This window comes from Marasmius oreades, chromosome 10, assembly GCF_018924745.1.
Source record: "Marasmius oreades isolate 03SP1 chromosome 10, whole genome shotgun sequence".
Taxonomy (NCBI): Eukaryota; Fungi; Basidiomycota; class Agaricomycetes; order Agaricales; family Marasmiaceae; genus Marasmius; species Marasmius oreades.
In genome coordinates, this window is record NC_057332.1 from 2,184,854 (window position 1) to 2,196,279 (window position 11,426).

General features: G+C 48.0%; 4 protein-coding genes across 5 annotated transcripts; all 4 read right to left on the reverse strand.

The window, feature by feature from the left end:
• Nucleotides 1-505: 505 nt before the first annotated feature.
• Nucleotides 506-1,634, reverse strand: E1B28_002732 (uncharacterized protein). Its single transcript, XM_043159674.1, has 7 exons — nt 1,473-1,634; nt 1,316-1,394; nt 1,162-1,246; nt 1,050-1,092; nt 933-988; nt 793-880; nt 506-729 (listed from the first exon to the last, which is right to left on the reverse strand). Exons 2-7 carry the CDS (start codon nt 1,392-1,394, stop codon nt 661-663), a joined length of 420 nt encoding a protein of 139 aa, XP_043003277.1. The 5' UTR covers nt 1,473-1,634; the 3' UTR covers nt 506-660.
• A 2,476-nt stretch (nt 1,635-4,110) lies between these two features.
• E1B28_002733 (uncharacterized protein) lies at nt 4,111-4,589 on the reverse strand (the record flags this gene model as incomplete). The annotated part of the gene is made up of 3 exons (XM_043159675.1): nt 4,111-4,311; nt 4,368-4,497; nt 4,549-4,589. 3 exons carry the CDS (start codon nt 4,587-4,589, stop codon nt 4,111-4,113), a joined length of 372 nt encoding a protein of 123 aa, XP_043003278.1.
• Nucleotides 4,590-6,527: 1,938 nt separating this feature from the next.
• E1B28_002734 (uncharacterized protein) lies at nt 6,528-7,258 on the reverse strand. Its single transcript, XM_043159676.1, has 5 exons — nt 7,151-7,258; nt 7,006-7,090; nt 6,890-6,932; nt 6,622-6,817; nt 6,528-6,558 (listed from the first exon to the last, which is right to left on the reverse strand). Exons 1-4 carry the CDS (start codon nt 7,227-7,229, stop codon nt 6,728-6,730), a joined length of 297 nt encoding a protein of 98 aa, XP_043003279.1. The 5' UTR covers nt 7,230-7,258; the 3' UTR covers nt 6,528-6,558; nt 6,622-6,727.
• A 1,472-nt stretch (nt 7,259-8,730) lies between these two features.
• E1B28_002735 (uncharacterized protein) lies at nt 8,731-10,714 on the reverse strand. 2 transcript variants are annotated; one of them, XM_043159677.1, is made up of 7 exons: nt 10,148-10,714; nt 10,008-10,089; nt 9,717-9,941; nt 9,513-9,663; nt 9,332-9,448; nt 9,090-9,265; nt 8,843-9,030 (listed from the first exon to the last, which is right to left on the reverse strand). In XM_043159677.1, the coding sequence occupies exons 1-7, from the start codon at nt 10,369-10,371 to the stop codon at nt 8,938-8,940; spliced, it is 1,068 nt and encodes a 355-aa protein (XP_043003280.1). In that variant the 5' UTR covers nt 10,372-10,714; the 3' UTR covers nt 8,843-8,937. The 2 variants fall into 2 exon arrangements, with proteins under 2 accessions (XP_043003281.1, XP_043003280.1); XM_043159678.1 differs by having other exon boundaries at nt 8,731-9,030; nt 10,008-10,714.
• Nucleotides 10,715-11,426: the final 712 nt, after the last annotated feature.

Consider the following 11,426-nt stretch of genomic DNA (forward strand, 5'->3'; position numbering starts at 1 on the left):
TCCGAGGACAATGCGGCAGATATTCTTACAAAGGGACTCGAACGAAGCAAGCACGAACGCCTCGTAGGCCTTCTCGGGATGTGTCGTGCTTGAGGGGGAGTGTCACGGGATTTGTGGATCCCAGTGGACGTGGCGTCGCGATTGCCGACTCCACTCTTGGACATCCATGTACATACATTTACATTCTCATTTAAATAAAGTACATACAAGAAAATTCTAGATACTTACTTGTAGGTATTAAAGCTCAACCAGAGCTCACTCGGAGTAATAAGTAATTCCTCTCCATCTCACACTCTCGTCAAGGGGATCTTCACCTCACCTGCAAGGATCAGGGAATCGGTCCAACATAGCGGTCGGGGAAGGACAAATTTGGATCCGGCGGCAAATTTAGGATGCGCACGGACCAACTTCAGGGGAGGTCATTCCTGGCATCCACTGGGTCTGAAGGGGATGTAATTTTTTAAATCTCAATCAATCTTAATCTGGATCGGACACCGAGTAATCATTCAACAAGACTGCACAGGCTACGAAAACGTATTTTTTTGGGGGTTTTGTATTTATATAAATAGGGAAAGAAAAGGAAAAATTGCAGAACCCAGAAATCTGGACGAAACCTCAGGTTGGCGGCGGCCCATCTGCGTGATACCTATTCCTTTGATATCAGAAAGGATTACCGTTACGTCCAGGATCAGCAGTCCATTGTCCGCAAGGGTCGGTCATAACACCACCCTACGCACAGACCCGTTAGTTAAGTTGACCCCGCAACGCGGCGAGAACCAGTCAACCACTCACCTGTTTACCATTGACACCACCGGTGTTGCACTTGTCGACCGGGAGACGAAGGAGACGATTACAATTTCCGTCAATGGTGAAGGAGCACCTAGAGCGCGGATAAACGTCATTGAATCCTTATCGTGAAAATGCAACCATACCCATTGATCGCTTTAGCAGAGAGCCAATAATCCACATCCCCGAATTCGAAGACGGTCTACAGTAGAGGTCCGAGTCAACATTGACGAGAAATGCGGGCAGTCTGAGCATCTACTCACGCTGACTTCTTGACCATTGTTAAGGTGCGTTCCGATGACCTTTCTGTTGGCGAGAGGCGGGTTTTCAATATGGTCTAGCCCGGTGGTATCAAATCAAAAGGGAAAGACTTACGCGCACCACTGATCAATTGCAGCCACGAATGGCGCGCGGTCAGATTTAGTCCCAGTGTTGTAGCAGCTGACGATTTCAGGCAAGGCTGGAGGGAAAGAGGATCGTCCAATGTCAGCGGCTCCAGTGGACAGCGAGAAGACTAAAATAAACGCACTCCTGTCGACGAGCTCAGTAGGACTGGCGAGAGTTTGACCGAGAGCAATGGCAGCGACGACGAAGAACGAGAAGTGCATCTTAGAGACAGAGAGCGGTTAAAAACTGGTAAGAAAAGAGAGAAGAAGTGCCCGTTTGCTGTCTCTGACTGCCCTGACCTTCCTCCTTATATACCAAAATGACCCAGCACTATCCCCCGGAAAAGCGTCAACTGCATTTCAGTAACAGTGGATTCTTGAGTTGAGCCAAGCCACGGCGCCTGAAGAGGCTGAAGCTTGAAGTTGAGACTCGCATCTTCTGTGGCGTCGCGACCATCAAACTCCGACATAGCCGCGTAGTGCCGCTGGAATTACGAGCGGCTTTTCTTGCTGGATTGTCGTTTCACCTCTCCATACTTTTGACATGTTCTGGTTGACAATAATCCCCGGTAATTTTATAATTGAGCAGCCATACTGTATAGTCGGACTAGTGATGCCGATGTTCGGTTCGGTCCGGTTCTCCCATCGCTTTTTCCGAACCGAACCTACCAAGTCCCCTGGACCAACTCGGACCGCACCGTCCGAACAGGTTCGAACCTCAGTATATATAAAGTGTGTTTTTGTCAATTATTTCAATAATTTTTGGTCAAAAAAATACTTCTCACCTTGGTCAAGCCTCCGTGAGCCTTATGATGCAGCAATTGTCATGGTGCATTAGCTGTTCTGGTCGAGGTTGCAATTGGTCCAAGTAGATGATTGTCTCATTCAGTCACTCATCCTGCTGATGGACTGATCAGCAACTGAATAATATTCCTAGGCTCAACTTAAAAGGTCATATAAGTATGGTTGGCCGAGACCCGTTTTGCGAGTTTACGGCCTCGTCGTTCCCATCTAGAATATCGTAGATACAGAGCTGTGCTGTTGCATTGCCATCGAGAATCTGTTCTGTCCAGAGCTGTTGCTGGGACTCAGGAAATAGTATGTGTGCCAAGAGCACGGGCTGAACGGGCACGGACATCAGCAAAAATGCACGGGTATCATGTACTAACGTTTATGAGCGTTCATGGCTGTTTATGAACGTACATAAACATTCAATGTTGTATTCAAATTTGAATAGTGAAAAGTCAATATGACCAAGCCAAACTCAGATTAAACTCAGATTTGAAACAAGGCATAACGGTACAGCTAATGTTGGCGGCAGAATTAACTCTTTCGTCGACCCGCCCATGGTTGCCAAGAAGGTGTAATCAAGTACTCGAACGTTGAACGATGATCCCCTCGCCTATACCGGCCACCGCCTGATCCTAAATCCGGCCCTCCCAAACCGCCACTTCTCAAAGCTCCACTTAACCTCAATTCAACAGCTGAGAGCCCAGATAAAGCTCTCATGCACACTCGGCAGCTTCCGACCTCTTTTATCAATGTTACATTCATAAACACCCCATGGTTAATGAGCGGTGGTGGGATTTTCCTGGTTGTATGTTCGGTAATGGAGGGGTGGTGGCAGAAGACTGCTAGCCGATGAAGCTTAAGACCCACTCCACGCACCACTCGCGTCTCGACTTCCTCGTTGAGCACGACATCTGAAGACCCCGTTAATGGTACCCAACCCTATATTCTTGTCGCAGCTCGAAGCTGGTCGACGTCAGCTACCAGCTCTAAACCAACTGTAGTTCACAGGTGAACCGAGGAATCGATGATATGATGCAATTCTTTCATGATCGCAGCTCGCGCCCCTTCAAATCCAAGAACTTCACACAACTGTTCGAGTAAGTGTGCGTAAAGTCGGTATGAATGACATTCTGAAAAACGGAATTCCATCCGATACAGGTCCTGGTCTAATTGAGGGGTCCAGTTGACGGGCACGCGATTCACGACTAGCCCATCTTCTTCCATCGTAGGTACGTCCTACTCTACATGTTTCCTGGTATCCGCGTTCTGGAGCTGAAGGTGGGTTCTCGCGTTGTAGACCGCGTGAGATTAGGATTCAAAGGGCAGGGCCCGAGGCCCAGCTCGAACCTTTTTTCGACGATGGCGTGGATCCTGTTGGTATGAGGCGTTGTGACGAGTGAGACGAGGTGGCCGATCAGGCGGTGGTTGGGAGGCATGTTGAGAGGATGTCGTTAATTCTTCTCTTCCCAGGTAAGGACGGGGAGCGTGAAGACCTTCTTGCTACCTTAAATCATGTCGTCGTTAATCGTGAGGAAATGAAGCAAGAGCAGCACGTGTACGCGAGGGCGAGGCGGTGACAATGAAGTGAAGTTGCGATGGGTGGATTGATGCACGCCGCACGATAGCCATTTGCTTCGCCAACTGGGGTGACTTTGAAATAGTTAACTGGGAACACGGCGGCCCCAGATTCCGTTGCAGCACTCTGAAGCTCCGGCGAGTGCATTTCGCTGAATCCGTTCGAGCTGAGGTAACCTCGAAACAGACCATCTATCGCTGACTGCCGTTTATTTCAAGGGTTGGGATCGTTATAGAAAAACATAATTGAATATCAAACGCACACGAAGATCGATAACTCGGTTGTTGAGTCTTGCGTCGAGGAGCACTCGGTTGAACTGGGCACCTTCTGCGTCAATCTCAGCATCTGGACGGTTTGCGTCGTCAACTGTAAAAGGCAACCTTCCGTCGACTCCAGGATAAGATGTATCTTCAGGGCAAAGGTGAGTATGACGCAAGAGAGTTGAATGTAGAAACATGCCTGAGAAACAAGTACTTCGACGTCTCCAATGCTAGCACTCTTGATGGGTTCTAAGGGAGTCTTCTTGACGACGCCTTCAACGAGCGCGATACACCCTCTCTGGAGTAGCAATCACCAAAGCCTGCATCGATTCTGTTCTCTGCCGGAGCTCCAAGGACATCTTGTTGCGCACACGGATTGTATGAACACGAGCCCGGAATAAAACAGTCTCTCCATCTCGAGATGATCATGAGGCAATTTGAACTCGAGGCTTGCGAGGACGCGATTGGGACTGATGGAGAGGTAGAGGGCCGTGGAATGCTTTTGCAAAATCTTGAGGAGAGAATAAGGCCGTATGCGATCGGTGTTCAACGTTCAGATACACTGACCACTTCGTTTTTTGCCTGTTTCACAGCTAGCTCCGCTTGTCTTGCCCTCTCTGCAGCTTTATTCTCCTTTTCCACCGCTTTTGTGCGTTTCTTTAATTCGTTCCTCGATGGACCTTCAGGTGGTGCTTTTCTGAGACGAAAGGTGGTTAGGTTACTGTAACCACAGAAATATCGTACGCACTGCTGTAAGTCACTAAGAGGAGGAGGATTGGTGTCAGCCATCCCAAGAGGTTAGGAGGGAGGAAGAGTGTGAAGGACCTGACAAGTCAGATTATCGAGTGCTGACTGGCAGTGACTTGACATCTTATCCTCTATCTAGGCGCGGATCCGGTCCATCCCAGCCGCTGCCCATTCTCCCTAATAGATTTCAACAGATGCCCAGACCAGATGATGCCTCCACAGATCCCTACACGTAACCTCCTTCACTAACTGAACCTTTAATGCAACGCCAACGAGTGTAACAATGTTGATGACGTTGTGCATCCTTCCCACCCACACATAAAGGCTGTCCGCTGGCGCGCTGTTGCCGAAAGGCGACAAACGGTCGTCCACGTCCTGTATCGACTGATCGACATGATCCATGGATAGGGTGAAGATGTAGGGCGCACTCCGAGAAAAAGTAATGTATGGTGTAGGGAAGTCCCAACTCGTAACATGTTGCGTCGGAATTAGATTTGGACGTGGTCAATGAGGGAGACGATCGCCCTGAAAACCGGGCCAAAAATCAATTTATGAGAAAAGTTGACGTTCGGTGTATTCTCGTTAGGGAAGGCGTGAAATCGCCGGTCCCAAAGCCGCAGCTCAGGGTCATTTGGGTCGCTGTAAGGTGGAGGTGATTCAGGAATGGTGCTAACAGGGATCTGCCGCGTAATCTGATAATCTAAAGAGTCGCTATGGAGTATAGTTTTCGACATCCAGCGTTGCAAGTTGCGCCGCAGAACAGTCGTCTAGCAACCTATTATAGAAAATGTGACACCGTGCCAGAAAGCAATACAACGTATAGACTCACAAACTCAAGTCGTAGGTCAATGACTGATTCAGCATTTGTATCATCCACCAAGGCCTTTATCCCATCGATAAAGGTCCAAGTTTGTGTCATCGGAAGCCTAGCTTCGCTTTCCTTTCACGACGAAGTTGGGACAAGTCTTTCCTATGATATTGTCGATATTAATATAGTGATCCTGTCAAGGAACTGAGAACTCACTGAAAGCGAGTCGCATCAACCAGCAAGTCCATCGATTTTACAGAATCCGACATGATATAGTGTGGTGGAACCGTAGAATTCCGGAGTCTGATGGCGACAGTATGTTCAACGCTTACTATGTAGTAAGCTTCGATTTGTTGACCAGTTTGTCTAATGATCTGGGTTCCCTTTCGTCGCAACTCTACAGGAGAACCTGCACATACTACCACCAAAAGAGCGGCCTGACCGTCGAAACTTCCGACGCTCCGCGGTCTCCATCCTCGCGTAAGACAGAGAGCGCAGGATTAACTGCAGAGGATGGGGTGTCAATCACTTTGTAACTTGACTTCTCGCCGAAAAAGGAATGATCATGATATACACAGAGGTAAAAGGCGTGAAACAATCGATGCGAAGATGCGGACGCGGTCATGTGATACCTGGAGTGCTTGTGACATCTTGTGACATCTCAACTTGCTCCTTCCTACTCCTTCAAACCTCCGCTTCAGACAAGTTCTCTCAACCAGAAAATATCAAGTGGTCAACCTAACCCAGCAAAAATGTGAGTAAGAGAATAATTCTACGTCGAGGGAACCTTCACCTCACCTGCACGTCACAGCAACCAAGGATCGGGGAATCAGTCGAACATAGCGGTCGGGGGAACAATTTCCAGACCTCGGTCGATCCGGCTTCAGGATGCGCACGGACCGGTTCAGGGGAGGTTATTTCGCGCTCGAACATTACCAGATCGGAAATAATCATTCAACAGCTCTACAGGCTACGAAAACGTATTTACGGTTTTTGTGTTTATATGAAGAACAAGCAAAGAAAAGGATTGCAGAAACGAAACCCGGACGAAAACTTCAGGTTGGCGGCCCATCTGCGTGAATATCTGGTAGTACTTTTGATATCTTTCTAGGGCTGTAGCCTGACTGGATGTCCTCAGAAAGGATTGCCGTTGGCTCCAGGATCAGCAGTCCATTGACCACAAGGGTCGGTCATAACACCACCCTACGCACAGACCCGTTAGTTAAGTTGAACTCGCAACGCGGCGAGAACCAGTCAACCACTCACCTGTTTACCATTTTCACCGCTGGTGTTGCACTGGTCGACTGGGAGACGAAGGAGACGGTTACAGTTGCTGTCGATGGTGAAGGAGCACCTAAAGCACGGATAAACGTCATTGAATCCTTATCGTGAAAATGTAACCATACCCATTGATAGCTTTTGCAGAGAGCCAATAATCCACAGCACCAAATTCGAAGACGGTCTACAGTAGAGGTCCCAGTCAGCTTTGAGGAGAAATGCAGGCGATCGGATGGTCCGATGAGCATCTACTCACGCTGACTTCTTGACCATCGTGAAGGGTCGTTCCGATGACCTTTCTGTTGGCGAGAGGCGGGTTTTCAATAAGTTCCGCAGCCCTAGTGGTATCATAATCAAAAGGGAAAGACTTACGCGCACCACTGGTCAATTGCAGCCACGAATGGCGTGCGGTCAGATTTAGTGCCAACGTTGTAGCAGCTGACGATTTCAGGTTGGGCTGGAAGGAAAGAGGGATCGTTCAACGTCTGCGGCTCTGGTGAACGACAAATAGACGCACCCCTGTCAACGAGCTCAGTAGGACTGGCGAGAACTTGACCGAGACCAACGGCAGCGACGACGAAGAACGAGAAAAGCATCTTAGAGACAGAGAGCGGTTAGAAACTGGTGAGAAAAGCTACGAGAAGTGCCCGTTTGCTGTCTCTAACTGTCCTGGCCATCCTCCTTATAACCAAAATGACCTGCTATCCTTCGGGAAAACTTTAACTGCGATGCTTTATGCTTTATTCAGCTTCCTATCGAAACGGCCCTCATTCCGAGGTTAGGTACGGTGAGTGGTTCTTGAGGTTGAAACGTTGAGATTTTGAGAACTGATCATACTTGATGCGTTCTTCACGTAGTTGTAACTATTGAGTACATGTAGCTTTAATTCAATCAGCCATCCACGTTAGGTCAAGCAACTAATTCACCCATGCGAACTTGCAGAATCAATCCCTGACAAGGAACACCTCTTTCGTAAGTCGCCCTCTCCCAGTCCGACCTCGGAATCCAAGTCCAAATTCGTTCCTATCACCGCCCATTTCATGTGGCTTGAACGTAACGAAGAACGCAATTCCAACGGACAATAGGCGTAGGAAGGTCATAGATGGTGACCAGTGATCTTCGGAATCGATGGCACACACGCCGCCCAGGGGAGAGATGCCCGAAGCAGGGCCAGACGGCCATCAGCATTGTATGAATACTATCATGAATTTCACGTTGCAATAAGTACATACGAAAGAATATGAACTCTGGAGCAAGAGGTTGTTAGATTTTACCGATTCGTTGGTCGCATGGCAAATTGATTGGCGAGGCGGCATGGTTTGCCGATGCAAACACAGTCTTTTGTTTTCGCGCAGTTTCCCGCTTTCCTTCTGTCAGATCCAAGTCAGCCCGCTCTAACCGACACATCCGACTCAGCCCGGTGATTTGACAATATATTGAAAGTGCAATAGTAGCCTCCGAAGCACGCGAAACTCGTAACGCCTCCAATGACACCGAAAAAGGCGTCGTACCTCCACTATTCCTATCACCCCCTCGAGCGCCCGTGGGAAGACTGAGAGAAATAACTAATAGCGTAGAATTGATACCCACTCGTACTTGAAATTACATGTATGACTATCATTGAAAGGCAACTTGGGTTTTAGAGGGTTTGTGTGAGGCTCGACGACTGATCGATTCGCCATCGATGCCTGGGTGTACGAACCGGTAAAATCTGACACCTCTTGCTCTTGCTCTGGAGTTCATTGAATCAACATGATCAAGCTAAAATTAAATTTAAAAAAATCGCATATAGTATAGCTACCCTACTATGTCTTTTCATGGCAGACGAGTCGAGCAGCATAAGAGTAATGAGCTTGACGGAGGAGATAGCAAAGTCGTTGAATAGAACCCTCGTTAGAAGATACTGAGTAACAACAGAGAGTGCCTTCGACGTAGTAAGGTGATTTGGTGGCGTGGAGGAGAATTTCAGAAACGCCATTTTCGCTTGTCCATGGCGGTAAGCCGGCCAGTGAATGACTGCGAGGGTTGATACGAGTTCCCGGAAGAAACCTCGAGTCTGGAATAGCGAACACCCCCATTGACCGAATCAAATTGATACCTCAGTCATCGCAGAAATATACATCGCATTCAGTCATGCGTGGATGTGCATGGCACTCGATGGAGCGTCGCAAAAAGGACGCACAGAAGTCTGACGTGCTCATCAAACAGCCATACCAGGCGACCCTTGTAACACATTCTGAAGAGCATCGTTTGGCAGAACACTAGGTCACATATAGTCTTGTGTATCGTAACCGGTGGTCGAGCCTACAAGGTAGGTGCAGGAAGTGGTTGTGCCTTTGGAATCTTCTGGTAATGGCACGCTATATTCATCAAATACCCAGGCTCAGATCCGTCTCCCTGTCAGGAGCGTTATTTTCGTGCGCAACTACACGTTATGAGAAGTGCTCAAAACTCACAATCATGCTGGTAGGGAATCCAATATCAAAGGAAACCTGACTCTCTAGGAACTTTATCTGTTCCGAAGATAGTGTGATGTCAAGTGCTTCGAGGTTTTGCTCCAGTTGTTCAACTTTACGCCCGCCGATGAGTGGGAAGACATGCGTCGTCTTCTGCATCACATATGCGATTGCAGCTATCAAATAGAACGGCGAAACGAAATAAGTATGCTATCAGCGGGGAAGGGAGAAAGACGACGTACCGGATGAAATGCTCTTTGCACCAACCTCCTGCGCGACTTTCTCTTTCCTTTTTTGCTCTTCTGCGTCGGTCCTGAGTCTTCCGCCCGCGAGAACACTCCATGGGGCAAGTGCCATGCCTGCAGATATTAATACACCAAATCAGACGAGAGATCAGAAGGCGCGAAGTAATAAAAATCTAACCGAAAGATCGAGCCATAGGAATGATGTCCCTCTCGAAAGACCTCTGCAGGATATTCCATTGTCCTTGATAGATGGAGAAAGGCGTTTTCCCGTGGTCTCGAGCGTATTGGTTAGCCTGTGCGACTACCCATGCGGGTGTATCCGAGATACCCTGAACCACACAGTCAGATTATTTTAGATAATTCACAAAGAGCGGAACCTTACCAGGTAGAGTACCTTGCCCTGGACTACTAGATTGTGCAATCCATCCATGATCTCCTCGATCGAGGTATCGTAATCCCACCAATGCACATAGAGAAGATCGATATAGTCCGTGCGGAGCTTTTTCAAGCTCGCTTTGACACTGAGATGCATGTTTTTCGTATTGTTCCCGGTGTAGTTGACCTTTTGAATGATCTTCGGGTCTGCTTTCTTGAAAAGAGTTGTGTACTGCGAGATAGCATATAACACATGAGACGTCGACCTCTTGTAGATGGCATACGAACTACCACATACCTTGGTAGCAATGAAGAGCTGGTCTCGGATCTCTCGTTTTTCTGCCCATTCGCCAATGAACTCTTCTGAGGACTCGTCCTGACTATATTTCATACGCAAGTGAGTAAGAGTCCAAGAATGGCGATGTTGAAACAAGCTACTAGTTGCCAGCCGTATCAATAAAGTTCCCTCCCAGGTTGAAATACGCGTCCAATAGCTTGAAACTGGATTCTTTATCCATCGATCCCATCCAATCCTCCCACTTGTCACCGATGCTCATCGCACCGAGACACAAAGGAGAGACGCGGACGCCAGCTCGAGCTGACAGAACACGATAGATACCGAGCTTGGTAGCTGGTTTAGGAGCAGGAATGAAGAACGACATTGTTCAAAAGATCCTAGAGACTGGTTGAGGTGTTTAGAGAGACGATTTCAGATGGTCGATATAGACATTGTTAAGAGTTTTTATACTGGCCCAGCTGAGAGCTATTGAGTACTCGACCTTGACACTCCCTCAGAGATTTGCTAGATTTGAATATCCGAAGTTTTGTGGTATCATACTAGTGATAGTCGAGGCGTCCAGACGTGTCGTGAACGCGTTATTCTCTCCTTTTCGTCCATATTTCATATTTGAGACTCAGATTTGGCTTCATGACCTCAATTGGAGAAATTTGCGCCCTCGATGGAATGAAAGAGGTATGAAGAACATGGGGGGAAACGAACGAGACGAGAATGCGGGGATTATGTCATCTTCGCCTTTTTCGGCTTTTTCGGTCCTTTTATGATTTGGATTTAAAAAGCCGAAAACCCGGTGCCTCTCTCACTCTTACCTATTACTTTACGATTCGCCAACAACGTTTGTGGTTCATGGGGCCCAGTTCCAGCCGACTTGTACTTTTTTTGCGGGTTTCATGCTTTTGGCGGGGTTGAAAAAAGCCGAGAAAGGCCTGACAAGCCAGCGGTTTTTCTGTTTCATGGAGGACGATAACTGACGGTTGAACGTTGAACGTTGAATGTCGAACGTTGACGATTCGAGTCATGTTGATAAGGATTCAAATATTCACGGCTGACTTCCGAGAAGACGGTCCACCCTTCCCAACAACTCCACCTCTCTTCCTCCGACCCTGAGAGACAATGGTCTCCGAGCTTAAGGCTACGGGGTACTATGAAAGAAGCTGGTAAACGACTGCGAGTGAGTCACTTGGTGTCTCCAACAGTTCATGGCAGAAGCATATTCTCTCAATCCGCTTTGAACACAGACCCAGCGGTTATTCGCGAACAGGAAAAGAGCAGTGAATGCTCTCGCCGTGAATTCCACGATCTTTTTTCTGTGAACGTCCGTGAATAACGATTGGATAACGCAATCAATCTCTCAATCTCAATTGTCTTCCAAAACCGCTTTATGGGCATAAGAGGGACCTCGATGAAACAAAACACCCT

Coding starts and splice junctions, on each gene's coding strand:
- E1B28_002735 (XM_043159677.1), bottom strand. CDS start 10,371: ATGTCGTTCTTCATTCCTGCTCCTAAACCAGCTACCAAGCTCGGTATC. Junction 9,664..9,716: donor AGGGCAAGGTACTCTACCTG/GTAAGGTTCCGC, acceptor TGTGTGGTTCAG/GGTATCTCGGATACACCCGC. Junction 9,449..9,512: donor TCCTATGGCTCGATCTTTCG/GTTAGATTTTTA, acceptor TAATATCTGCAG/GCATGGCACTTGCCCCATGG.
- E1B28_002734 (XM_043159676.1), bottom strand. CDS start 7,229: ATGCTTTTCTCGTTCTTCGTCGTCGCTGCCGTTGGTCTCGGTCAAGTT. Junction 7,091..7,150: donor TACTGAGCTCGTTGACAGGG/GTGCGTCTATTT, acceptor CTTTCCTTCCAG/CCCAACCTGAAATCGTCAGC. Junction 6,933..7,005: donor GCAATTGACCAGTGGTGCGC/GTAAGTCTTTCC, acceptor TCTCGCCAACAG/AAAGGTCATCGGAACGACCC.
- E1B28_002732 (XM_043159674.1), bottom strand. CDS start 1,394: ATGCACTTCTCGTTCTTCGTCGTCGCTGCCATTGCTCTCGGTCAAACT. Junction 881..932: donor TCTGCTAAAGCGATCAATGG/GTATGGTTGCAT, acceptor TCCGCGCTCTAG/GTGCTCCTTCACCATTGACG. Junction 730..792: donor GTGGTGTCAATGGTAAACAG/GTGAGTGGTTGA, acceptor GTCTGTGCGTAG/GGTGGTGTTATGACCGACCC.